The sequence below is a fragment of the Taudactylus pleione genome, unplaced genomic scaffold (genome assembly GCF_031769625.1).
Source record: "Taudactylus pleione unplaced genomic scaffold, aTauple2 ptg000015l, whole genome shotgun sequence".
Lineage (NCBI taxonomy): Eukaryota > Metazoa > Chordata > Amphibia > Anura > Myobatrachidae > Taudactylus > Taudactylus pleione.
Window position 1 is genome coordinate 25,835,714 of NW_028284417.1, and position 27,110 is coordinate 25,862,823.

General features: G+C 44.5%; 2 protein-coding genes across 7 annotated transcripts in view; one reads left to right on the forward strand and one right to left on the reverse strand.

The window, feature by feature from the left end:
- The window catches only part of MDN1 (midasin AAA ATPase 1), a 389,265-nt gene extending 368,059 nt beyond the window's left edge, over window positions 1-21,206 (reverse strand). Inside the window, exons 1-3 of the mRNA XM_088472042.1 lie at window positions 20,730-21,206; window positions 6,719-6,939; window positions 1,107-1,331 (exon numbers count right to left, since the gene is read on the reverse strand). Coding sequence (XP_088328168.1) covers window positions 1,107-1,331; window positions 6,719-6,939; window positions 20,730-20,816 — 533 coding nt within the window. The 5' untranslated portion in view covers window positions 20,817-21,206. The remainder of the gene's footprint in view (window positions 1-1,106; window positions 1,332-6,718; window positions 6,940-20,729) is intronic.
- CASP8AP2 (caspase 8 associated protein 2) overlaps window positions 20,489-27,110 on the forward strand; it is a 46,900-nt gene continuing 40,278 nt past the window's right edge. For 3 of the 6 annotated variants that reach the window (XM_088472027.1, XM_088472032.1, XM_088472031.1), the window contains exons 1-3: window positions 21,066-21,381; window positions 22,310-22,389; window positions 22,655-22,723. In XM_088472027.1, the coding sequence (XP_088328153.1) occupies window positions 22,365-22,389; window positions 22,655-22,723 (94 nt within the window). In that variant the 5' untranslated portion in view covers window positions 21,066-21,381; window positions 22,310-22,364. Of the gene's footprint in view, window positions 20,540-21,065; window positions 21,382-22,309; window positions 22,390-22,654; window positions 22,724-27,110 lie in introns of those variants that run through there. The other 3 variants (XM_088472030.1, XM_088472028.1, XM_088472033.1) reach the window with 3 other exon arrangements.

Consider the following 27,110-nt stretch of genomic DNA (forward strand, 5'->3'; position numbering starts at 1 on the left):
GTGTCCAGGATCATCCCCAGAAACTGAAGCCGTTGAGATGGTACTGACTGGGATTTCTGGAAATTGATGATTCAACAGTGTTGAATTAGGAACTGGTGTGTCAAGGCTACATGTTCCAATAGACTTTCCCTCAACGATGGGAAGGTTGTCCAAATATGGGACAATGTTGACTCCCTGTGAGCGAAAATTGGCAATCATCACTGCCATCACCTTGGTGAAGACCCTGCGAGCCGATGATAGGCCAAACGGCAGGGCCTGAATCTGGTAATGAGACTACAGAATTGCAAAGCGAAGAAATGCTTGATGAAGCTTCCAAATGGGGATATGAGGATGACCATCCTTGATTTCCAATGAGACCAGATATTCCACCTCTTCCAATCTCGCAATCACTGACTGGAGGGATTCCATCTTGAATCTGTGATAATACAGATAAAGGTTTAAGGATATTAGGTATAAGATGGGACAGATCGAACCATCTTGGCTTGGGAACTAGGAAAAGATTTGAGTAGAACCCCTGGTTCTTTTGTGAAGTTGGAACTGGAACCAGGACCTCTGAAGCCAAAAGTCTGTCAATTGCTTGCTGAAGGACCAAACGTATCTCCGGGTCGACAGGCAGACCAGTGGTAAATACATCGGACCAGAGGAGAAAAGGCAAAGTCGATCTTGTAGCCTTGACTGACCAAACTGCGAACCCAGGAATCCGAAGACGTCTTGGCTCAGACCTCTGCTAACCCCGGAAGCCGAGCACCCAACCTTGGAGTCCCCGAGGTGGGACAGGAGCCCGTCATGCGACAGGCTTGTCGGCAGGTTTGGGTTCAGGACGACGAGAGCTGGCAACTTGGCGTCCTCTAGCACGCCCTCCTCTGGTAGCAGACGAAGCACTCAGGGATCTGCCCTGGAATTTATCAGGAATTCTTCAAGGATGCATCAATGCCGAAACGCGTTGGGGAATCAGCACCCCCCATCAAACACCAGAACTCTGACCATTGTACTCATTACCACACCACAAAGAAAGGCTGCAGAGGATCCAGCACCACGGAAGGAAAGGAAGCAAACAGTGTTATAAATGTAATCAGGAAAAACATATTATGGAAAAGAATACTCACCAACGGACAGCCAAATCATGACTTTTCAGTAGAGGTACACAGACGCTCCAGTCCCACATGTCTCTGAAGGAAGGCTTATCCTGTTGTAGAAATCTGTAAGCTGCTTCCATCAGTTCTCGCAGTTTTATCCGTCTGCGCCCATAACGGACAGTGCTGGAATCGCAGCTTTCCAGGAAGAGTCTATGGAACACTGCTGAGGCATTTTGGAAATACCGTAGTGCAAATCTAATCAAAGAAAAAAAAAAGGATTGTATATTAAAATGGGCCACTTATGTTACACTTTTAAACAATACAGGAAATGATTGAGAAAAACACACATGCACAGTAACTAAAAGAAAAAAAAAAAAAAGTGTGTTTAATGCTGTCACCTATTTAAGTGAATCATTTTCAATGTCTGAGGGGCTTAGATGTTGCTTACAGATGCTATTCTAGAAATGAAAAGGCTTAATTTTACGTATGTATATCAAACCAGAAGGCCCTTCCACACAAGTAGTAACAATTTTTTAAGCGCTATATTGATGGTGTGAACAAATGCATGAGTGCACATGGGTTTTTGAAAATGAGGATTTTGGTTCTTACCGATAAATAACTTTCTCCGAGTACATAGGGAACACTGGAGGGTTCCCTACCACGGTCCTCAAGGCACACTAACAGTCCAGACTTAATTAGTACCTCAGTTATTTTGATTTAACCATCTGTGCTCAAACCTGGATATCACTAAAACCAGGACTGTTAGTGTGCCTTGAAGACCGAGGTTGGGAATCACTGTATTAGGATATAAACTTGTGGATGAGTGGAGCCTGGCACTTTAAATTTATTTATAATTGTAATTGGCTCCTCCCCCACCAGACTTTGTTAAGATTAACTAAGCCCGAGTGGAGACGAAGAAGAGCAGAGACAACAGAGGAAGGAGAGAAAAAGAGAAGGAGGTACAAACTAAAAAATGTACAGGGCCCATAAAAGTTAACTAAGCTACAGTAACCCAAGAAGCAGTATACAACTAACATGCCACTGCAACTCTACAGGAGTACTGCATCAAGGAACACTGCTGGGAGGGCATTTAGTGTCCCCTATGAACTCTGAGAAAGGGATTTATCTCTAAGTACCAAAATCCTATTTTGTCCTTCATCCACTAGGGGGCATTGGAGTATACACTGGGGTCGTCCCAAAGCTAACCTCCTGGGTGGGAAGACGCAGAGAACCTACAGAACCATTGACAAAGCCTGAGATAGTGGTCGCAAGGGAAGCAACACTGTCGACCGAAACAAACGTAGAGGAAGGGAATTCCGTAACAAAGTAAGACCTGTGGACAGAAAAGCCGCGCAAGCAAGGGTGTGAAAAACCTCCACACCTGGCAGTCCGTGGACCCCACGGAATGTCAATGAACAGAGTGGGAATGAAGGAAAGCCGCCCATTGACAACATAAACACGACAATAACTAAATGGATCCACCTGAATAGGGGTCCGCTCAGAAACAGGCTAGCCCTGAGTGGAGGTACGATAGAGCACAACAAGGAAATTGGTTTACGTGTGAAAGCAATATGGTGAAGAAGTATCTTTGGCTGACAAAACAGAAACCACAATGGGTTGAAGAATGTGGAAGGCAGGGGCCAGCAAAGGTCAAACAGCCAGCTGCATGCAAAGCCCATTCTGAACATAGAAGAACGGAGTGTGACAGGACAGATCACCAAGCTGAAGCAAAAGTCAACCGTAGAACGCAATAGTGGAGATCCACCCAGAGTAGGGAGTCAAACAACCTGATTAAAGGACAGTCAACCCAAGTGAGATCTCATGAGACAGTCAGAGGCACCAAAAGTGACAGGGCCTTAAACACTCCGTATAGAACGGGTGTAACCTGGTAAATTGATGCAATAGGGGAATATGGCACCAACACGCAACCTAAGCGAGGCCAGGCAGAGACCAGCATATATTCTCACCTGGCGAATATAAGACGATGGAACAGTCGGAAGGAGATAGATGTAAAACCACTGCATTCACGTCAAGCGGCATAAGACTACTAAATGCGAAGCTAGTGTGCAGCAGGCCCTGGTTGCCTGACCCAAATCATAGAATGAACAACAGCTTCCAGGATGCTACAGGAAAGCAGCATCAACAGTCAACCTGGAAACAAAGATGTAAGCTGATGAACCCGCACGGGCGTTGGAGGGAAAACCACCTGACCACAGGCTTCTTTGCAAGAAACTAGAGAAGATTTGAGAACCGGAGCTAGTGTGGCTGCCCACTTGTTTCTCTTTCTGCAAGTTGGTATGCCAAGGTGCACTTTTACTTGCTCTTTTTTGCTTTGCTCCCAACTCAAAATAAGTCCCTATGTTTGCATAGAGTTGGACCCAAATACGGCTCAATGTTCTGGAGCAATTTCAAAAATAAATATAGAAGTTATGGTAGACTTACCTAGATAACTCCTTTTCTTCGAGGTCCATGGGGTCCACATGGATAACATGGGGATATTATGGTTGGAAGACCAGGCACCAAACAGTTGAAAAGTTTTGGCTCCCAGAATGCCCCAGATCCGCCTCTATATATACCCCGCCCCTAGCCATAGGACTTCAGTTTAGTTAACAAGCCTAAAGGCAGGAGAATGAAAGAAAAGAAGGAAGAACAAATGTACACCAGAAACATTCTTACAGAAGATAAGGAAATCTGTGACCGAAAGAAAATCACCCAGTGAAGCCAGGCGTGTCAGGGTATGCACCCTGTGGACCTTGAAGAAAAGGAGTCATCTATGTAATAGCGTTTCAGCGGGGCAACGCGCCCTGCCCTATTTCTGAATGGCAGGAAGCACCGTGCACAGCCTGCGAATTCTGTCCTGCACCCACGGACCGCAGTGTCCCGAGGGTGGGGAAATCGACAGTGCAGCGGACACCGCCGGTGAATAGATGCTGGAACATGCACCCGGCATCCATTCACAGTGACCGCTGTGCTTGGGGGCAGCCCGGTATGTCCGTAAGTGCCGGGCACGCCCCCAAGAGTGACAAAAAGGGGATGCATCATACACGCCCCCTTTTCATCAGCGCGCGCAGAAGTGCCCTTGCTTTAGGTCCGGCGCCCTGCCTGCCGCCAGACCTAGAGTGAACACTAGGTAAGTCTATCATAACTATATTTCTTCTTCTGTGTCCATAGGGATCCACAGGGATACCATGGGGAAGTCAAAGCAGTACCCTTAAGGTGGGGGATGCTCCTGAGCAGAAATGAGAACTTGTCGCCCCAAGGAAGCATCCTGGGAGGCAAAAGGCATAAAACCTAAGAAAAGTGTGAACAGAAGACCACGTGGCAGCCTTGCACAATTGCTCAGCAGAGGCACCACGACTGAATGCCCACGATGGCCCTACAGACCGAGTAGAATGTGCTGTCACCGTGCTTGGGACAGGAAGATCAACCTGTGTTTACACCTGGGAGAGAGTCATGCGTAGCCATCTCGTCAGAGACTGCTTATAAGCTGGCCATCCTCATTTGTGAAAACCATATAATACAAAAGAAGAATCTGATTTTCTAACAGTTTGTATGCTCCACATAAATATGTAAAGCACGAACTACCTCCAGGAAGGCTTCACCTACAGAAAGGTCTGAAGCCTGAAAAGCTGGAACAATTTCTTAATTTATATAAAATTGGATACTACCTTAAGAAGGTAACCCACCCTTGTATGAAGAACAGCTTTATCCTGGTAAAAAAATCAAAAATGGGGAGACACAAGAGAGCACTGCCAAATCAGAAACTCTGCAAGCAGAAGAGATAGCAAGAAGAAAAATTGTCTTTGCTGTTAACCACTTCAAATCGACAGAGTCTAAAGGTTCAAATGGGGAAGCTTGTAACCCCTTAAGAACCAAAAGACAAATGCCACGGTGCTAACGGTGGAACAAAAGTAGGTTGAATATCTGCTAGTGGATACGCGGCTTTAGGATTCCAGTGCTGTATACCTTGTTGCTAGGTGAAAGGTATACTCAGAGAGCCCAAATCTCCCCTCAGCATACATTTCCATGATCAACTGCAGCTGAGCATCTCCAACTAATTAGGAAAGCGGGGGAAGGTAGCTTAGTCTTCACAAGTAAATGTGAAATACCATTTAACCCCTACCATCATGGTAGTTGAGGGTCAAATGGAGCAATAGCAGTGATAAATAAAATAGGCTTCCTTTTTCGCTTAGCATATAAAAAAGGTAACAATGCAATGTGACTACAAGATGGCTACAACAGCTAACCCGGATTGGTAAGGTGGCACTTTATAACGGTCAACACACAAACTCTTTTATTTCCTGTAGGTCACACAAGCCTTACATGAATCTAGCACAGGCTCTGCTTTATCTTTGACATACTCAAAGTAAAATCTCAAAGTTATGTGACAGCCTTCACAAAATCTCAAGGAATGTGAAGTACTTCAGAAAGAAATAACAATGATAGTTATAATTGACAGATAGAAATAAAATACAGTATCAGTCAGCAGCTAGCAAACAGTCCCATACAATGCACATGTAATATAAATTACAATTGGCTCTAAATCCACTACAGCAACGCAAAGGAATGGTAGGACATAGAGCATTGAATACCTGTACCAAAGGGAGAGGTGTAGACTGACTCAGACCCACGTGAGACCGCAGCTACCTGGTGCACTGCGTGGACCGTGAGCGTCCCATACACGTGGAGGGTAGGCGAAGCAACCCATACGCTCAAAACCCTCGTAGGGCCTGTGTATAGGTCGGGGGAGCACCTACCTCCCCTAAGCTGCATTAACCAGTCGGGTACGCTGGCCTCGTGGCAGCAGATTGTGTCTGCTGCCGATCCCCGGCGTCAGACGATAGGGCCCCAGCTGGTGTAGTAAGGACGCGGACAATCCCTGGTACTTACAGCAGCAGCTTCTGGTGCGTTTCTGATACCAGAAGGACTGCCACGCGCGATTCCCCGTAAGCGAGGAATTGCTTTACCTGACATCTCCTAGCATCCGATGCATTCCAGGTCATAGCCTCGCTGCTAGCTAAGCTCAGCCACAACCCGTCAAAATCACCAGCACAATAACCGATGTTGCGGCCCGGCGGAGGTACATGGAGCCGCAGTACATGCATCTTAATACAGACACTTGGTACTGCCAACTCAAAAAACTTAAGACAAATAAAACATAAAATAAAAGCTTAGGACTGCCCTAAGCAATCCTACCGTTACAAAGGTGCATCTGGATCCTGCCACAACAAACTGAAGTCCTATGGCTAGGGGCAGGGTATATATGGAGGAGGACCCGGGGCATTCTGGGAGCCAAAGCTTTAACTGTTTGGTGCCTGGTCTTCCAACCATAATATCCCCATGGAATCCCTGTGGATCCCTATGGACCCCGAAGAAGAAATTATATTTTATTTTGGAGGACTGGCACAAGTATAATCTTTTTTTACTTGGGTGCTCCCCCTTTCCTTAAATTGGATGCACACCTGCAGAGACTATCAGATTTTATCCCACTTTTAAAAAAAACCTTAAAATAGAGGTGTTAAATAAAACAGACCTAACATTTGCTACCGAAACAATAGAAGGAAAAAAAAAATCTAGATGTGCAGAAGCAGTAAGCAAGAAAATAACTACAGTATTTGTCATATTCAAGAAGTGATACTCACGGTAGAACATCTGGGTGACTTGTGACAAGTCTGCTCATAGCCACACACAGTCTCTCATGAAGGTCATGGTTGACCCCAGCTTTCATACATTCAGCATTTCTCTCCAGCAAATCCAAAAGCAAAGGTCGAAGCTGTCGCCCAATCAGCAGTGTGCATTCCTTGTCCAGGAGCAACTGAGCCAAAATCTTCAGAATAGATTCTCTGTCCTGGGGAGTCCATATCTGTAAGACACAATTACAAAGTCTATTCAAACAGCTAATTATGTAATAAAGTGCAGTTAAAAAAAAAAATTAACTGACATTACAGAAGTAACTTAAATGGCCTTAATTTTGTTAAACCAAAGGCACTTTCAATGCTATTAGCTTGTCCTTTATATCAAACAACACTTGGTTATTTACTAAAAAGCTAATAAAAAAAAAACTATTACACAAAGTATTGAATTTTCAAACTAACGCTTCTGCTATTATGGTGAGCCACTGCACTTTATAAATTTTATATATTATCCAATAATTGTCCGCTCTCACAGAAAGCACAAAACTTCCTGGGGTGCTACACAATATATGAACATGGAGACAACAACTCCAGTATATGAAAGAAAGTCGGGTGCACCCACCAGTTTGTAGAATATAAAAGATCCTTTATTGAAGTATATCAGCAGTGTTCGGTACCCATAGGAACTTTATCAAGGTACCTAATCAGACAAAAAGCTCCTCCAGCACAGACGAAAAATATATTTCAAATACTTGTTTTGAAGCCCATGCTTCCAAACTTGAAGCAACTGGTCACCTGTGATGCTCCTAGCAACTTTAATCATCTGATCTGCTATCCCAGCAAGCAGCAAAACACTTTACAAGGAGACCAGGGACAGAACCTCTCTTACCTCCCTTCTGAACCCAACCACTCTGGTCATCAGTGTAAAAACGGTCAAATCCAGGAACAAAAGCTGAGAGTGGCATGACCTCAAACGTAACAAGTTGATGCCTACCTATCACATATAATATGTATATCAGTATAAAATGATCGCCTAGCTGCTGTGGCCACATGAGGCTCTTGCATTGTTCTGATGCGGCTCCCCTGACTGACACTGACTGCCTCCTCTGATAGGAGCGCAGCTGTTAAGGAGGCTCGTCCTTTGTTGCAGCAGCCTGCTCCGCTCCGGAGGCATATAGGTTGTGATGTCACACCGCAAACAGGAGACAGAGCTCATCTTGTGACTGAACCTGCAGCCATGAGGAGGACGCGGTCACAGACGCCATAGCCTACCTACGTGACACAGACCATCGCAAAAGGGTATGAGCTGTGGGGATTTTTTAATTGTTTTATTAATTTTATTTGTCACATGTGGGGGGGCTGGAGTGGCCCGAGGAGTGGGAGGGAAGGTGGCTGGGCTAAAGTGGCACACGAGGGGCTGCTGGAGTGGCACACGAGGGGCTGCTGGAGTGGCACACGAGGGTTGGATTGTATTATGTGATTTTTTTTTTCAATGTATGATGTGGCTTTTTCAGTGTATTTGTGTATGTGGCTTTTTTAGTGTATTTTATGTGGATCTGGCTTGTTTCAGTGTTTTTATATTGTTCTGGCTTTTTCTTTCCCTTTAATAGTTACCTCTACGGTGATTGTGTATGCGTGTTTACATGCTCCTACAAATATCATACCAGAGGCGTGGCCTAGATGACCACACCCCTTTTTGGGGCGCAGTTATATTACCTCCGCCATAATGCCGGCCATCGAAATCCAGACAGTGGAAGGCCAACCGGTGACTAAAGACAGGCGAAGAAATCCTGATGCCCATCTTCAGCCTGGCACCGAAATTCGGACGGTCAGTATCCCAAACGAAGGTAAGCGGGGATAGTTAGCTCTTAGCCGCAGGGATGGAGGGTTAGGTTTAGGCATCCCCGGGGGGATTTAGGGTTAGGCTAGGGAGAGGGGGGCTTAGGGTTAGGCACTCCCGGGGAGAGGTCAGGGTTAGGCACCCCCCCTGGAGGGTTAGGTTTAGGGTGTGGGAAGGGGTTGGTTAGAGTTAGGTACCACTGGGGGGGGTTAGGGTTAGGCACCACTAAGGGATGGTTAGGAGGGGGAGAGTTAGGGTACTTAAGTGCCCTTGTTAGGATATGTCTTCATCAGGCTCCTAGTATCAGTACGAGAAACTGAGGCTATTCAGCCATCGGTATTTCATACAGATTTCCCCTTTTTGCACATGCACATGATCTCGGCTCTTTGCCTCTGACTGGTTGGCCACCCCTGGTCTATGGTGCTAAACTGTGTAAATAGATGTATAACAGTTAATCAGAATAAATGTGCTAGTATTCCCCATTTCATTTTACAGATATATTGTACCATATACCACAATAAATAGAATTAAATGAGTCCATAAAATTGCACATTATTTTGAAATACTATTAAAAGCAATGATAATATCAATAACTTGCATAGGAAAAGATATAATAGAGGGTCACTGCATAAATTTCCATGCAATACAGCACAATTCTCTGGTACCTTCAACTCTCTTATTGATCCCCACCCCACCACCTTGCCCTTGGCTGCACCACCCACTTTCCTACCACAATCGAAGTCATCCGCAATGTTATCTCCTCTACTCAGTCTCTCTCACCTTACCAGCATTCCCACCCTTTTTGCCTTCTGCCAAACTACCAGAGGATTAAACCTGCATACACCTCATTTTCCCATTCCACCTGCATCCTTAACACCATTCCTTCCTACTTCCTCCACAGTCTCCATCTCCTGATGTTTGTTCCCACCTTGGTCCATCTTTTCAATCTCTCTTTTTTCCAGCTGTCTCCTCTTCCTTCATACACACCCATATTTCACCCAATCTTAAGGAACCCTCACTTGACCCCGACTTTTTTACAAACTACTGCCTTAACTCTCTCTCCAATGCCTCCAAGCTCCTTAAAATGATTGTCTCTCTGCCTCACCTCATTCCTTTCCACTAAGGCTCTATTCAGTGTGGCTTCTGTCCTCTTCACTTCACAGAAACTGCCCTCACCAATGATCGTCTCACGATCAAATATATGGGTCACACACTCCTCATTCTCTTTGATCTGTCAGCATCCTTTGATGGTAGATCACCATCTCCTCCATAGACCTCAGCAACTTTGTACTATCATGATTCAATTCCTACCTCAAAACCAGCTCCTTTTCTGACTCTACATACCCCTCTCACATCCACCAAGGCACCATTATTTGCCCACTTCTCTTCTACCTCTACACCTCCTCCCTTGGAAATCTTATCAATTCATTAAAGAGTCAATGCCATCTATACAGTGAAGACATTCACATCTACCTGTCCTGCCCAAATCTCTCTTTCTCTATCCTCTTTTGCGTCCCAGTTGCCTGTCTGCTAACTCCTCCTGTATGTCCCAGCGCTTCCTGAATCTTAAGGCCAAGACAGAATTTCTTGTTTTCTCATTATCAGGGTCCCTTCACCTCTCCCCCTTTCTATCTTTTGATAACATGATCCTTACCACGGCCCCAAAAGTCCGCTGCCTCTCAGTCATCCTCTACTCTGCTCACTCCTTCAGTAGGCACATTCAGGCCATCTCTCAATCTTGCCACTTCCACCTCCAGAGCACCACTAGAATCCAGAACTCCCTTACCCCGATACTACCACTTCTCTATTCTGAAGGTCACTGCTCGCCTCATTTTTCTCTCCCTCTTCACTGGCTCCCCATCCACTTCAAACTCCTCACCGTTACAAAGACTTATGACTCTTTCCCTCCCCATATCTCGGTCTATACTCGCCAGCCTTTCCTTCACCCTGGTCACTTCCTCTCACGCACTGCTCCAAGAATTCACTGAAGGTGCCGCTTCCTCTAGAAACACACTCCCTTGCCCAGTTAGAATCTAACAGACACTCCAATTTTAAATTAGTCCTTAAAATGTATCTTTTTATTAAAGCACACAAGCCCTCCTCATAACTCAATACTTTGTATCCACCATGTATCCCTCCCAGTTCACCTCTTTCCCTTAGTATGAAGGCTCTTACATCATACCTCTTATTTTTACCTAGCACACTATGGGGTAAATTTACTAAAGTGAGTTTTGAGAAGTGGAGATGTTGCCCATAGCACCCTATCAGATTCTAGCTATTATCTTCTAGAAGGTGCTAGTTAAATGTGAAGTGAAGTCTGGATTGGTTGCTATGGACAACATCTCCATTTCTAAAAGCTCACTTTAGCAAATTTACCCGTACATGTCACCAGTGATCTGCTCCCTTGTCTCCCTCTCCCCTTCAGATACTCTGAGGTGTATATTTACAAAGGTGAGAGTTTTTAGATGTGGAGATGTTGCCCATAGCAACCAATAAGATTCTACTAAACATTAAACTAGCACCTTCTAGAAGATAGCAGCTAGAATCTGATTGGTTGCTAATGTAAACATCTCCACTTGTAAAACGCTCACTTTACTAAATTTACCCCTGACTGGTTGTTTGCCCATACGATGGATACAGGATCACTGGATTGATTTCCACAGGTGACTAGTTTCAGTTAATTGCCCTAGCATTGTTTCGGTTGTCAGTCATACAGTGTGTGGTGCTATATTAATGACTGATGCTTATGCTATGTACTTATGTTGTCTGTATTGTACTTATGCTCTGATACACTGTTCCTGTAAAATATTTATGTTTAATCTGTACAGTGCTGCATAAACTTTGTGGTATCTTATAAACAAAAGTTAATAAAATATAATTTCAAATTATTTTAGATTTAGATTCAGATTGGGGAGAGGAGCAGTTTTTTCACATGAGCTCTTCTAGATGGTGAAAGATTGGTCAGTACTCTAATTGATCTTAAAAGGTATAGTATTGTCCAAATATAATCATAATTGTAGAATAGCAGTTCAAGTATCTGGCTCATTTAAGGGTGGTAATGTTGTAGTGAGATGCTCTAACTATGCAACATGTTAATATTGGGACATTATCACCACTAAATAAACCTGACACTTTAGAAGTCCTACAGTCCAATTGTGTGAGTGGACCATACAGCACCCACTGGCTGGACCAGAATGCAATCTGACAATGACCTTGTGTATCAAACTCCTATTGTCCTATAGCTTGTAAAGAGGGCACGCTAACTTACTTCTTGTTTGGTGATCTCTAATCTTGTTGCATTACTTTTTATGAGAAATTGTAAAGTGTTACAAAGAATGCTGGTGCTACATAAGCCTTAACTAAAACAAGAACTTCTGGCATTAATGGGGCCAGTTTGTGTAATAAGAAGGTAACCAAACAGATAGAAAGAGGTTATCTTACTATTATGATGCAATCAATCATGGTGGTGCTTACTCTGCAATATTTGGTCTATTTGCTTTATGCGATTGCAGGCATCTCAGAATGTGGCCATAATTCCAATGGTTTAGAGTGCAACTGCACACCCTAAATCTATACCCTATATCATGTGTAGCTTACCCAGTCTGAAGTTACAAAGATGCTAAGAAAATAATTATCCAATGAGGTACATGTGTAGGGCTAGAGAAGAGCCATGCAACACCAGCAAGCTTTTCTAGGGGAGGCTCTTTGATATATTCTTGTACTAACCTGAGTATTAGAGAAGGTTATTTTTGAGCCAATGCAGGCCTCCATAGCAGCTGCAGAGATTTAAGAATAACGGTATACTACTAATCTCAACAATTCTTGTGGGCATTTCTCTCACCCAGAGTTAAACAGTTTTAGACTCTAAAGACTCCATATTTTTTAGGGGCTGTCTTGTTTTTAAAGCACACATTTTGTAGCAGGGTGAAAAGCATGTTTTACCCCTGGATTACATATTTGAATTGATTGTAGTCTAGAAACCCTGTCGTTTTTCTAGAATGGAACTTCAGGTAAGTGAATATTTGGTAAGAACATTTGCTCTGCTGTCCTTAGCAAACACGAACGGCAATATAATTTTTGATAACTCTATCTACTAAATATTAACCTTCCAGCATCTCCGGATCATAGGGTACTTCAAAACCATACAGATCAATTCCTACTCATGTATTACACCCCTCGCAATGGCTGTTATATAACAGTGACATAGCTTTCATCTTGGCCAGGGTGTAGCATACAGTATATGATCGATTTATTCTGTGTGAACAAAATCCTGTCCCAGACACAAAGAGGCTGCTTAAATGCCGAACAATGTAGATGTGCAGCTGCACACATCACTAGGAATGATGGTATAGCAACATCAACCATTTACCTGAACAGCCCTATTGGGGGTAAAACAAGAGATGGTAAAATTAGCAATGTAGTGGTCACAAAGTGCTGCCTTCTCGCCGGCACATTGCAAGCATTACTCAGCATGTTCTGCCACTTAGTAGAAATATCATCTAACTCAGGTAAATTATTGCACCATTACATAATGTTTTATCTAAATAAGTAAACGCACATACGGTATGATCTGCAGACTCTGTATCAGGTCCTAAGCACAACAGGAGTGAGGATGTATGTGACCGATTATATATTCTCTGTGAAGTATTGCGTAATACAATGGTGCTATAAAATAACTTAGTAAACTTGAGACGGAAATATATACAAGCAAATCCAAAACAGCATTTAGAAGTTCATGAGCAGAATGAGTGGGCGCTCCTTGTAAATTGTAACTAGGACACATCTACAGTTTTATTACACAGAAAACACCCCTTTACACCAGAGGAAAGCAACTTTAGACTCTTACTGAATTTGTCTTCTTTGCTGTTACAAATATGAATTTTGTAGTGTGTAACGGGTATGAGTTTATGATGTCAGCGGTCGCTATGCTGACCGCCGGCATCTCCACTACAGAATCCCGGCGAGGGATAATTAACCTACGCCGGGAGACCGGTGCCCGGCATCCCGCGGGTTAGGGTTAGGAACCCCCCCCCCCCCCCCTGGAGGTCTGGAGGTTAGGTTTAGGCTAAGGGGAGGGAGGGATAGGCACCCCCCGGGGGACTTAGGTTTAGATGGCGGGGAAAGGGGGGGTTAAGTTTAGGCACTTAGAGGGGGGATTAGGGTTAGGCACAGGGGGGGTGGGGGGTTAGGGTTATGCACCCCTAAGGAGGGTTAGGGTTAGATTAGGTTAGATAATACTTACCTTAAGCACGATCGGTATTTCCTTCCACGTTGGACTGGTGCTGCCGGGGTTTGAACCATGCGGCCGGCGGTGTAACATATATATTCCGTGTAACGTGCTGAAGACTGACACTTTCTACTTTCTGACACCCTTTATACGTAATTGAAGTCACATTGCAAAGATTAGCAGAAAAAGAAAATAGATCAAGTGTGAGGTAAAGCTTCTATTGCGTGTCTTTTTTGTCTACTTCGGAATACTGTTAAAATGGTGCTTTTCCTGCTTTTTGATGCTTGCACTACAGTTGCTTTATAATCAGAACATGCTTCTGGCACAATACAAATTCAGCAGAGACCTCAGGTAAATGTAAAAGGCTGTGAGTCTCCCTGACATGTAGCGGAAGCAGTGAGACAGGTTCCATATCACAGGTGGGGGATTAATTTGTAATGTGTCACATGGCGCATGGTCTCCAGGACTTAGACACTAGTTATCCCACATATAATCAAAAACTGATCTTGAACCTTTAATATAGCTCCTAAGTGTTAAGTGGTAGCAGTAATGTGTTTACCTGAGTCCAGGTATTTGTACAGCCCTGAGATAACACATTTTAGAAGGGGAAAAAAAAAAAAACCGCCACAGCTGTCATTATTTGATCAACCTCAAGTTATTAAAAGTGTGAATATAAAAGCAGCCCATTGTGTAAAACATGTGCTATTGGGATCAGCCAGAGTATGCCTCTGTGGTTGTTGTTTAACTGCCCTTCCACCGTCCGTCTCTTTTCCCTCCTTATTTCTGACCATGTTTGTATGGTACACTAAAGCCGCGTACACAGTGGCCGATATTGTGAACGATAACGATACCATTAAATCATTCACAATATCATCCAGTGTGTATGCAAGATATGGTGCATACACACGGTCAGATTTTTCCTTCAGATATGAACGATAACGATTTAAAAATCGTTCAGTCGTTCATATCTGAAGGAAAATCGTTCATATCTGACATGCCTGAACGATGGACGATCAACGATGCGCGTTCCCGATGGTCAGATAACGATTTCTGATATCTGATGTGTTTGCAGTCAGACTTGGACGATTCCATTCATTTTAATGCAGTCAAAAATCGTTCAATCGTTCAAATCGTTCAAAACTTTGGTAAAATCGTTCAAATCGTTCAGATCGTTTAATCGTTCAATCGTTCATCTGACAAATCTGACAAGTCTGACAAATCTGACCGTGTGTACGCTCCAATATCGTTAACTACGCGCGCTCCCGCAGATCATTAACGATCTCTTTCATCGCCTGAACATGCAGGCCAATCTGACAATATCATCAGGTTGTGCATGTTCAGGGATGCTGCCGGTGATGTCACTAAACGATATCGTTCAGTGTAAAGGCTTAATGTAGTTAACCACATTGAGCGCGGCAAACACTTAACGATTCGCTCCATGAGGGATATCGTTAAGTGTGTATGTGCCTTAAGGGGGCATTTCAATTAGCAGCAGTAATTTACCGCAGGTGAAAAAGGGTGGTAGCCTCGTCCTTTAACGCTCGGGGCAATTCAATCAGACCCTTTTTTCGCCAGGTAAATTGCAGTTTAAACGTGCATTAACCCATAGAATCCGGGATAGGTTCCCGGACCTATGGGTTAACACTTTTGCAGCTCCCACAAACAAGCTATTTAACAGGTATTTTTGGGGGGCCTGAATGGATTTCCTTTCGAACTCTGCTTAAAAAAAAATCCTCGTTAACTGCAGCCTGCCTTTGGCTCCTACTGAAAAGCCCTGCTGCTCCATTTAGCCTACAGTAAAATACAGCAGCTAATTGAATTCCCCCGTAGCTTATATGTATATTAAACTACATCAATTGCACTTCTATGTACTCAAATTCATAAAAAGGATGTTGGTTAAACATGTTTCTGTTAAGGTGCGTACACACTAGACCAGGCCAGGCCAACCTGTGGCTCTCCAGTTGTTGAGAAACTACATGTCCCAACATGCCTTGCCACAGTTTTGCTGTTAGGAAATACTAAAACAGTAGCAGGGAATGATGGGACTTGTAGTTTCACAACAGCTGGAGAGCCACAGGTGGGCCTAGATGATATTTTGCATGATTTGCCAGATTTCGATGCATCGAAACAACAAATCGTGCAAGTGTCCACCGACAATAACAATGCATGTACGCGCAGGTCATCAGTTGTATCTTCAGATCTTACCTACAGTCGGCAAGATCTGCCAATCTCATACATGATCCTCGGCATATGCCTGAAGGATATATCGTTCCGAGGCGCATTCGATGCCGACGTCATCACTTGTCACAGATGCATGCACAGATCAGCGAGATCCGTACATGCATCTGTGTAAATTTTTTTTTATAAAAAGTGAAAACTAAAAAAAAACATGTCCCTCCAAAAGCACAACCAGCCCCAGGCTTTTCAGGCTGTCAAAATACATGGGACAAAACACATAGGGGTCCCCTGTATTTAGCACAGCCAGCACCGAGCTCAGCTGAGCCGGTCCTGGTTATAAGGAAATAAAGGGGATACCTACGTCTTTTGTCCCCTGTATTTTCACAAACCGTACTGGGAAACAAAAGCCCAGGGCTGGTTGTGTTTTAGGAGCAGGAGAGAGTTTGGGGAGTGGGGGGGGGGTTCTACACAGATGCTTGCACGGATCTCACTGATAAATGCATGCGTCTGTGTCACAGACCATATATCGCGCACGATTGCAAATAGTTAGATCGTGCACAATAGATCATATGTTACATTTTCTGTTTTTGCTCCATATCGTGTCCTGGAGTGTCAGGGACAGATCAAGGGAAATCATTCACAACATCGCATCGCTTTCACATTGTCTAGTTTAGTGTGTACCCACCTTTACTATTGTGAATTTCTAATAGAATAAACTCTTTTCTGGAAATTTCCTCTATGACAAAAGTCTTTGAATCTTAAAAGCGCACACAATATCTAAAAATATGCCTTCATGAGGACAGTTTAACAGTAATATAAATAACCAGAATATTTGTAATGAAACAGAAACATGTAGAGCAATTCAATTTGAAAAAGTTACTAATAAACTGGCAGCGTACACTACACTATTTATTCAAGTAGCTATAATATAAACTGAGAAGCATATTATTTAATACAAGTTATGAACGAAAGATTCTCAAAGAAATAAATATTGTGTTCAGTAAGATTTATGAAGAGATAAATGTATAGGGTGAAGCGTCCAGGGATTGAACAGTTAAGGGAATTGGTGTAGGTAGAAGATAGGGATGTAGTTATCTGACCAGCGGACAGCATGTTTTTTTTGGGGGGGGAAGGTTAGGTTTAGGCACGAAGGGGGGAGGGTTAGGTTTAGGCTAACAGGGAGGGTTAGGGTTAAGGTGCGGGTGGGGAGCGTTAGGCGACAAAAAGGGAGGGTAAGTATACTGTCGGGATACCAACCATAGGGATGCCGCTGTCTGTAATTTGACAAGAGGCATCCAGACTGCCGGCATTACATACAGATTCCAGAAGATACATTTCTCAAAATAGTTGTGCCATCATTATTACCATGTATACTTTTAAAATACATTTTTGGTTTAAAGATTGAAGGAATAGTTCATTTTACAACCAAAAAACAGGGGAGGTGTAGAAATTACCAGTGAATGAATGCAAAATACTAGCAAATAAACAAACAAACCCAGTAGTGTAAATAAATAATATGATTGACATCAATAAAGCTGTCAATAGATTGAATCCAAATTTGTATGCACTGAAATTACTGTATCAAACCCGAGACTGTTCATTCACTGGCTAATTCACCCTAAATTAAAAATATACTGTGTTTGGACCAATGTAAATCCAGATTATTTTTTAGAACTGTAAAATGTTTTATTCCTACAGTTATCCTTTATAGCAGGGGGGTGGGAAATTCAATATATGTGAAGCGTGACAGCAAAGGAGTTACCACTAGGGCTAAATTCCTGACTGCGGACCTGTATTTGTGGAGTTTGTATGTTCTCCCAGTGTCTGCGTGGGTTAAAATTGTGTGCTCCAGTTTCCTCCCACACTTCAAACTCATACAGGTAGGTAAATGGTCTTCTGGGTGTGTTAGGGAATATAGACAGTAAGCTCCAATGGGACAGAGACTGATGTTAATGATACTTAAGGTGCCCACACACATGCCGACTTGCTCCCAATCAGTTAATGTACACGATTTTCCCTGAACTCTCCCCAGGCAGTCGTGGTCACGATTTGGAGTTAAAAATGTCCAATCTGACTTAAGATCTATCGTGCAGCCAGTGCATTGTATCCCAGATTGGCTAATCTGCTCTACATCACGGCAGATTTGAAGATGCGAGGTACGACGAGCGGGGACGCACATCGGCATCAAGAGTAGAAACTCACGAATTGGCCATTTTTTACATAATCTGTCATCACGATTCGTCGAAATCGGCTAAATTGGATGAAAAGTCTGTATGTGTGTGGGCACCTTTAGAATAGCAACCTAGCATGTCCAATATGACTCACCCTCTGTAAATATGTAAATTGTTTGAGTCTTACTAGGAAAAAGGTGTCATATATAGAATTATGATTGCTGTTTAGTGGATTTGTGTGTTCATTTTGATATTATAATAGAGTTTCATGTTATTTGCATAATGTTTAACATGATGTAGTAATAATAATTTTACTTATATGGTGCTCTTTCTCCAATAGGACTCAAGGCGCTTAACAGGTAGTACGCACATGATACAGAGGTGTACATTTTCAAAAACAGTACAGAAACGAGAAGGGGTTTAGCTTTGCAATAATTACAGAGACCTTGGCGGTAATACGAAGGGTGTGGGAACCATTTTGGGTCATCGGTTACAAAGAATTAAGCTGGGTATACACTAAGCGATCCATTGCATGATATAGCATTCCGATGCAGATAGCAAACAGCATTATTCATCCTACACACGTAAGATACAGGTTAAGGAGCCATTTAAGGCGCATTACATAGGACCATACTTGGCAGAATAGGCAATACCTGAAACTGATGACATATAATGGGAAAGTTAAGAGTACTAGGAGAGATTATTGAAAGTTCCTCTATACAATGCATTGTTCATTCTACATAAGCAATAATGGTGATAAGACAAACCAGGAAAAAATGTATCGTGAACTAGAACCACTGCATAAATAATGCAATGGGTTTCTCATTCTGTCCTTGTAAGTAGCAGGCATGTAACATGTAGTGACAAAATACAAAAGAAAAAAGTTAAAGTGGGAGTACATGTTGCAGCAATAAGGAGAATATCATAGTGACATCTATGAAATTGAAAAAACAAATATTAACACATAATAGATATGCAAACAACTGTGACACAATGGGTAACATGTCCAGGTATGCAGATTGATGGATGGAAGTGTAGTTTACAGAAACTGCTCCAGAGATTTGTATGACTGAAGTAAAAACTACTACCCGCTGGTATTAAATATGTGTCTGACTTGCATTGTTAACATAAGTGCAAAGTAGAACATAAAAATAATGTCCCCATCCATTTGTATTGTTCCATTTTTTCCCTTGTATATTGACTGTTCCATTAAAGTGCGTCCAAAGCATGTCACTGTGATTGAAAAGGTCCATTCATCTCTATGGGAGTGCACTTACACACCATGGGCACGATTCAATTAAACGCAAAGTGAATAGCGCCGGGAATGAGCTCCCGGAGCTATTCAATGCAGTGCGAAGTTAGGTCGGGAAAGGCTCATTCTCACGCCTTAAACAGGGTGTTTAGGCGCGAGAATGTGCATTCTCCGACTAAACTACCTGGCGCGATGCTATTTTCCCCAGCGCTAAGGGCAGAAAACAGCATCGCACCTGGACTTTTGTCGGATTTCTGCTCGAATCCCCGGAGGGATGCGAGAAGAAATACTTAGTCGGGCTTAACAGCACAAAAGATTTGAATAGCTCTGGGGGGTATTCGCATTGAATAGAATCATGCCCCAAGGGTTAACAGGAGTGGTTTCACCAGCATTGTTCTGCATTTTTTCTATGTAAAAGGCCCATTCATTTTATTGAGCTGTGCACTAGCTGTAGAACCCCCAATAAAATGAATAAGAAAATGATAGAGCTACACGACTGTTTCCCCCAATTTTACAGATACTCAAACTTATTTAAGTGAGCCAAATAGGAAAGCCCCAAGACTCCCATCACTGCCAACCACAGTCACTAGCATGGCAAACCATGTGATTGGCTGATTAGCCCTGATTAGTCATCTGGAGACTGAAATTGTTAGTCCATATCTTCCTTTATGGACATTTTTATTTCACTGCCCAATTTTTTGCAGTCCCATTAATTTCAATGGAGAAAGTGCTGTGCTACTTGCATATTGGACACAGGTATATCGCACCTGAAGTATGTAGTTTCACATGTGGGTAATACACAGCAAGCAATTCTCTTTGGGGGGAGATGTAATAAGCTCTGAAAAATTTAAACATTAGAGTGATAAATTACCAGCCACTCAGCCCCTGTCATACTACAGGCTATGTTTGAAAAATGACAGGAGCTGATTGGTTGGCAAATGATCTCTCTAATTTATCACTTTCCAGAGCCCAGTACATCTCCCGTGAAAGAGAATACACGTATGGTGAGGGCAGTGTGTACACACAATGGAATGACAGTACATGGTCAGGCACACCTCTCTAGACTGCAATGACAACATTTATATGCAAGGGGATATCTCTGCCTGTGTTACTACATGGGCTTACTTACTGTGCGGGTCACAGTATGGGGATCTCTGTGCGGGTAAGTGTGCGGAGAGCGGGACAGAGCCGCAGCACACGCTTATTAATAGGGGAAAGAAAAATGTGTATCCCCGGGCTATTAGCTCGGCGGCTGCGGTCTCCTCTATCTGTGCAGACAGTCAGTAATGCTGCGGGGATATCACCGGGTGCCGGCCCCGAGAGTATGTGAGTGCCGCCTGTGTCTCCCCTACCTGCTTGGCGAGGTACTGCCTGATCTCCCCGCCGCTCCTCTGAGCGATCACGTCCAGTTCCGAAAGACTGAGCTGCAGGTGCTCCATGTCCGGACCAGGCCGCCGCCAGTAGGCCGAGCAGCAGTACTAATAATGCTCCTCCACACGTGGGGACTACACCAGCAGCGGCGGCGAACGGAGCACTTCCGGGAGCACCGATAGCGTCATCAGCGGCGCGACTCCCAGCTGCCTGCCTGTCAGAGGCTGCCCCGGAGCTGTGTGTGGCCCGGATCAGCTGCAGCGGGTGAACACACGGCAGAGAGGAGCGGACGGCTCGGGGCGGCCAATACAGCACACAGACTGCCTCTCTGTGTACAGGGCGCTGTTACTATACGTGGTCACTGTGTCAGTACAGCTGCCGCCGCTCCCTGCATGTGATCTGTGCGGTGTTACTGCATTGTACTATATGTTACATTAAATAAATTAAAAGTAGTTTTATTCTTGGCCCGGCGGCAGCAGGGCTCATCTCGCGAGAGTAACAACGAGATCAGACTTCCCGCGCTCTCTGCAGGAAACTCCTCTGCTCTGGCGGATGTGCCCCTGGTGTCAGCAGCAGCTGCAGAGGTACCAACATAGCGGCGGTCCTGCTGCCATGGCTGGGAGCCTGGACATGGTATGCGGGTGCATTACTACAGTGCGTGCATGACATGGGAGAGAATCACTGCTGAAGGGGGGCTCATGATATGAATGTATATTACTAATATGGGAGCATTACAAGGGAAGAATATATAATAAAGAAGTATTATATGGGGGAGTATCAGAATGGCAGTCACTAGGAGGCCCTCAATATTGTGCAGCACTCTCAGGGATGCACACTGTATTTTTAACCATGGAGTACATTTTCAGTCTTGTGTTCTCTACCTGTGCTTATCTCTATATATAAGCATTTACTTGGATGATATTAGTAAGGTGAGTTTTATAAGTAGTAATGCATTATAACAATATAGGTGCCTTTAAAAAAATATGGTGGCTTTAAATCTGGTAGCTAAGTCTTCAAACACATAACTTAACACTTTGGTCGGGAATCTAAAGGTGCGTATCCACTAAAAGACATGGACACGGCAGCATGATTATGACATTGTAATCGTGCTGTTGTTTCCATGTCTTTGATGTGTCTACACTGAACGTTCTCTCGTTCAGTTTAGGCACATCCATCATCACCGTACATGCTGAACCTGACGAGATAATCAGGTTGACCAGCATGTACGGGCGATGATAAATGTCAGAAACGACCAGCGCGCGCATCGCTGGTCGTATCCTTTCAAAATCTGCCCGATACATGTGCGATTTGCAAGCGATTGCATGATAACGATGTCGTTATCGTGCAATTGCTTGTTTAAATCGCTATGTGGATACGCGGCTTAACACATGACCTCCAGTGCTGTGCTAACCATACACCACTGTACAAGACTTACAGTAATGACAACTCTGGGTGCTGTCTACAATAGATCCATGAAGCTGTACAGCTGTTAAATAAGCATATCAGATCATCAAAATAAAATCAGTATTTTAGTTATTAATGTAGCTGCTTCTTACTGCAGGTAAATATATAAACCCTTAAGATGTTAATAAAGCAAGGACTCTGAAGACCACAACATGATGCATTTTGAAGATCTTTATGGTAAGTGTTTAAAGCAAAGCCCAATGACCAGCAAACTTTCTTTTTAAACTGGAGTTTTTTCCCAGCAGTAAATAGTCATGGGAAGTTCTTAGAAAATGTTGCCTTTTTTGACAGATGTTTAAACTCTGAAGTTTATATAGCATCTTCAGAATTATTGTCTCATTACTGGTTCATGAGGCACACTACTTTTTAAAGACGCACAATGTATAATACTGTTCAGGCTCTTTCATTCTTTCCCATTTAAGAAAGTATCTTTTCATTACAGCTTCCCCTGCTAGAAGTGACGCCAGTTCAGTTGATATATATGATGATTTGGACACGGATACTTTAACAGGTAATTATACAATTGTGTGGGAGATAAAATTAACCAGTGGTATATCATTATCCATGCAAGGTGTTTCTGTAACAGATGAGATGAGCATATTACCTAATTTCATTAGTGGATTTAAGAGTTTAAAAACATTTTACAATATCTGTGATGTGTTTTTTGTCTCTTATTCACCTTCTTACCTAACTTTTACAAGTTTTGGATCATTTTAATATTTTTCTATGTATGTTTTTTTGTGTTACTACTTTATCGCATAAAGGTATTTTTAAAAGTGAAAATTAATCCTAATGCCATGTTACAGTTAAGAATTCCTATTATATATATAGAAGTTACTTATTTTACTTTTGATGGGCACTTCCAAATGAGGGTATATGCTTTTATCCAATGAGAGTTAATATCTTTATCCATAGACAGGGTTTCTTATTGGCATATGCTTTTGCCACCATAACCAGGAACAGGCAAACTGTAATTTTGGCTGTGCTTTCTAAGCCAAAGAAGTATGGTTATCACGAGAAAGTAAACAAGAAAAATAACCTTAAGCGTGGAGTAAACAGTTCCTTAGTACAGTGATCGCGCTGAGTGAAAAAAGAAATGTGGGTCCCTTGGACCCCTCACTTTCAAAAATTGGGGTCCTACTCCACCGTTTCTGGGTCCGTCACAAATTATGCTTTTAAACTCCGCATATGCTATCAGACAACCCCCACATGCACTACACATAGTATAAACTATGGAAAGGCACATTCATGTAATATTTTCAGTATAGATAGATAATGCTTTGCTTTGATCTCACATAGCCAACAGGTGCAGTGCTGGGAGCAGAGGGCGGATACAAAGATGGACGGATTTGCAGAGACGCACACAAGCGGCTGTGCAGATCCGTCCATCTCTGATGCAAATACAGAAGGAGGTGTCAGACAACTCCTTGCTGCATTTGCGATCTCAGCACTGCGACTGGTGTCACAGGCTGGGACAACCATCACGACGGATTGTGGCGATGGTTGCTTCTTTGGTCAGGCTGCAGGAGCTTAAGCGTCCCGCAGACTGACCTGGTACTGGCCACGTAAGAGGCCAGGAATCTGCTTCCGTCGGCGCAGAACCTGGCCTAGTCCCTCCAAGAAAACTGGGTCTTCACACCCCCGTTTCTGGGAACAGTGACCATGCACCCCCGCAATTGCTGCAGCATGTCAATCATGTTGCGGCTTGGGGGGGGGGGTCTGCGAGCGAGATCACAGGACCCACTCTGCACATGCGTAGACCCCTAACAATGAGAGATGTATATTCACCATCTGAATCAGCCCCAGAGAGGGGGCTTTGGGCAGGGAACAGTTGGGACAGTGCTGGGGTGGGGGCAGGTGACAGCTTTGGCAGTGCTGGAGACAGGTAACAGTTGGGGTTGAGGTGGGGGTGGGGGGGATGGCAGTGCTGGTTAGGGAGTGGGCCTCAGGCCGCAATTAAAGCAGAACAAAAAATGTTATGCAGCCTGTGTTAATGCAAACATGCTAATAGGTTCAGTCTCATGTTGTGCATCTACCAAGGTTCCCATTATAGATATATACATTCCTGACTGTCTAGAGCTGTAATGTGGGATACTGAGCAGGATGGTATAAATTGCAGACATCTCCAGTCATTGAGCAGAAAGTGAGCAATGTGATAAGAGTCTGGAGCCGCTGCCATAGTCGCAATACTAGTGAATGAAACGACAGCAGGTGAGGGAGCTGAGCCCAGCAATACACACCCTTTATCTTGACCTTGCCGTACATATGGCCACCTGATGCGAGGGCGGGATACAGCCGTGGCCAGGGTCTTTCCACAGCTCCTCCGGATCGGTCACCACGGTGGGGCGGTGAGGGTCTTGGCTGCCCTGGTGCAGCGGCACCGTGGCGGCGGGCCTGCAGCCGAGATGAGGGCGCCCCTGCTACATATCATTTTCACGAGTTGAGAATGGGTCTACCCTCACCGAGCGTTCTCCGGTGGAGAGTCTCCGCCTTAAGTTGAAAGATCCGGTCACTAGCTCAGGTGGAGATGATTGGCTGGAGAGATGCTGCCGGCGGGGATTGGGCGGCTGGGGAGAATCTGAGGATTGCCACAGGCCAGCGCATCCTGCAGGACTCGGCCATATTTGAAAACTGAGTCCCTCACTCTGTACCACGTAAAAACGCGATATAGCGTGTATTTTGCAATCACTGTTAGTAGTCAATGATTGTAGCTTTTCCAAAAATACACAAAACAACAAAAATTACAGCACTAGTTGTAATTTAAATATCTTTCTCCATGGCAGCTCTGACTAATGAGTTACCTCGTTCTACTGAGATAGGTGCAGGTTTATCTGAGGACTTCTCCTTACTTTTTATTTCTATATTTCTACTTCAGGTTCCATAGGGGGTCCACAGGGTTGACATTGGCGTATAGCTGGATCTGGATACATGGGCACCACGCAGTTAAAGCTTTGCTGCTCCCAGGATACACTGGGTCCATCCTCCTCTATACCCAGCCACAGGCACCTCAGTTTTAGTTGGTGCCTGGCCGGATTCGGGTCACCCTAGCGCAGGGGGGTTGCTGGGCAGCACCCTAAGCTTACATTTATTGTAAATAACTTTTATTTTTGGCACTTTTCAGAGTGGCAGCTTCAGACTGTCTATTGGACGTCTAAGCTGCCGCTACTCCAACCCCGCTGGCGCGGCGACACCAGTACAGATCTGGGGATCGCGGCGGGACCCCAGAGTCTGCATCGGCTCTGGGCTCTCCCTGGACTGCTGCTGCAGCACTTCGGATAAGATAAGCCGCGGGTCACTGCTTGCATTGACCCGCGTGTATGCTACCTTCTAAATGCAGTCCTTTACCTCATAAATCGGAGGCGCTAGCAAGTGGCGGCGGGCTCCCCCTTCCAGCAGGCATACCCCGCAAGACCACTGGACCACCAGGGAACATGTGCCGGCTCTGGGAACCGGCGTCCCGGGGGTTAAAAGCTAGCCAGGGGAGAGAGCCTTTCCTGTTTAGTGTCTCCTCCTCTCAGCTCACCGCGCCTTTCTCCTGTGTTCTGGCAACGCTGAGCTGCTTAAGTGTCCTCCACTTGGGTTCCACCGACTCCAGAGGTTCAAATGGAGGATCCTGCAAGGCCCGAAGCACCACTGCCAAATCCCAAGGAGCCACTGGTGGAACAAAGGGAGGCTGAATCCTGAGTACACCCTGGAAAAAGGTACGGACATCAGGCAGAGTAGTGATTCTACGCTGGAACCACACAAAGTGTAGACACATGAACTTTCAATGAAGCGAGGCGTAAACCTAAGTTCAATACAGACTGAAGGAATGCTAAAACCCTAGAAACACGAAACACTTGAGGATCATAGTTTCCGGACTCACCATTGAAGATGAGTGTGCCACACCCTGTGGTATATCCTGGCGGAAGCCGGCTTCCGTGCCTGTAGCATTGTACTGATGACTGAGCTGGAAAAACCCTGGGGCCCTCAAGACGGATGTCTCAAGAGCCACGCCGTCAAAGACAGACGACCCAGGTCTGGGTGAAGGCAGGGCCCCTGAGACAACAGGTCCCGACATTGAGGCAGAAGAAACGGAACGTCTATGGATAGTCCCCGAAGTTCGGAGTACCAGGGACGTCTGGGCCAAGCCGGTGCCACTAGCAGAAGCGTGCCGTCATCCTGTTTGAATTTCCAAAGGACCCGAGGCAGCAAGGCTATCGGAGGGAAGAGATACACCAGTTGAAACGTCCATTTCACTGACAGCGCGTCCGCTAGGCTTGCGCCGGCGTCTCTTGTCCTGGACCCGTACACAGGCAATTTGCGATTGTGACGGGAGGCCATGAGGTCCACCTCCGGCAGTCCCCACTTGTCCACGAGCAGTTGAAATACATCTATATGAAGGGACCATTCCCCGGGATGCACGTCGTGATGGCTGAGGAAGTCCACTTCCCAGTTGAGAACTCCTGGAATGAAGACTGCCGAGATGGCCGGAAGGTGGTACTCCGCCCAAGACAGGATGTGTGACATCTCCAACATTGCTGCTCGACTGAGAGTCCCTCCTTGACGGTTGATGTACGCCACTGCCGGACGCCAAGGGGAGCAGATAAGAGCGGCTCCCTGCTTCCAAAAGTTCTTGCATTATTGCCGAATGTCAGTACATTCAGATCCTGGGCTCTCATGTCTCCACCATCGACATGGTGGAGTATGCTCCATTTCACTCCCGGCCTCTTCAAGTTCTGTCCCGATGAAACAAGTTAATTCAGCAGCTCAGGACGCAAACAATAATTCTCTCTGGATTTTTGGCTCTCCCTCTTGTGGTGGCTCCAGGGTTCCTACTTTTACAAGGGTTGCCCCTTTTGGATTCAGGAAGTGGGCTTCCTCACTACCGGCGCAAGTCTGCACGTGTGTGGAGCAGT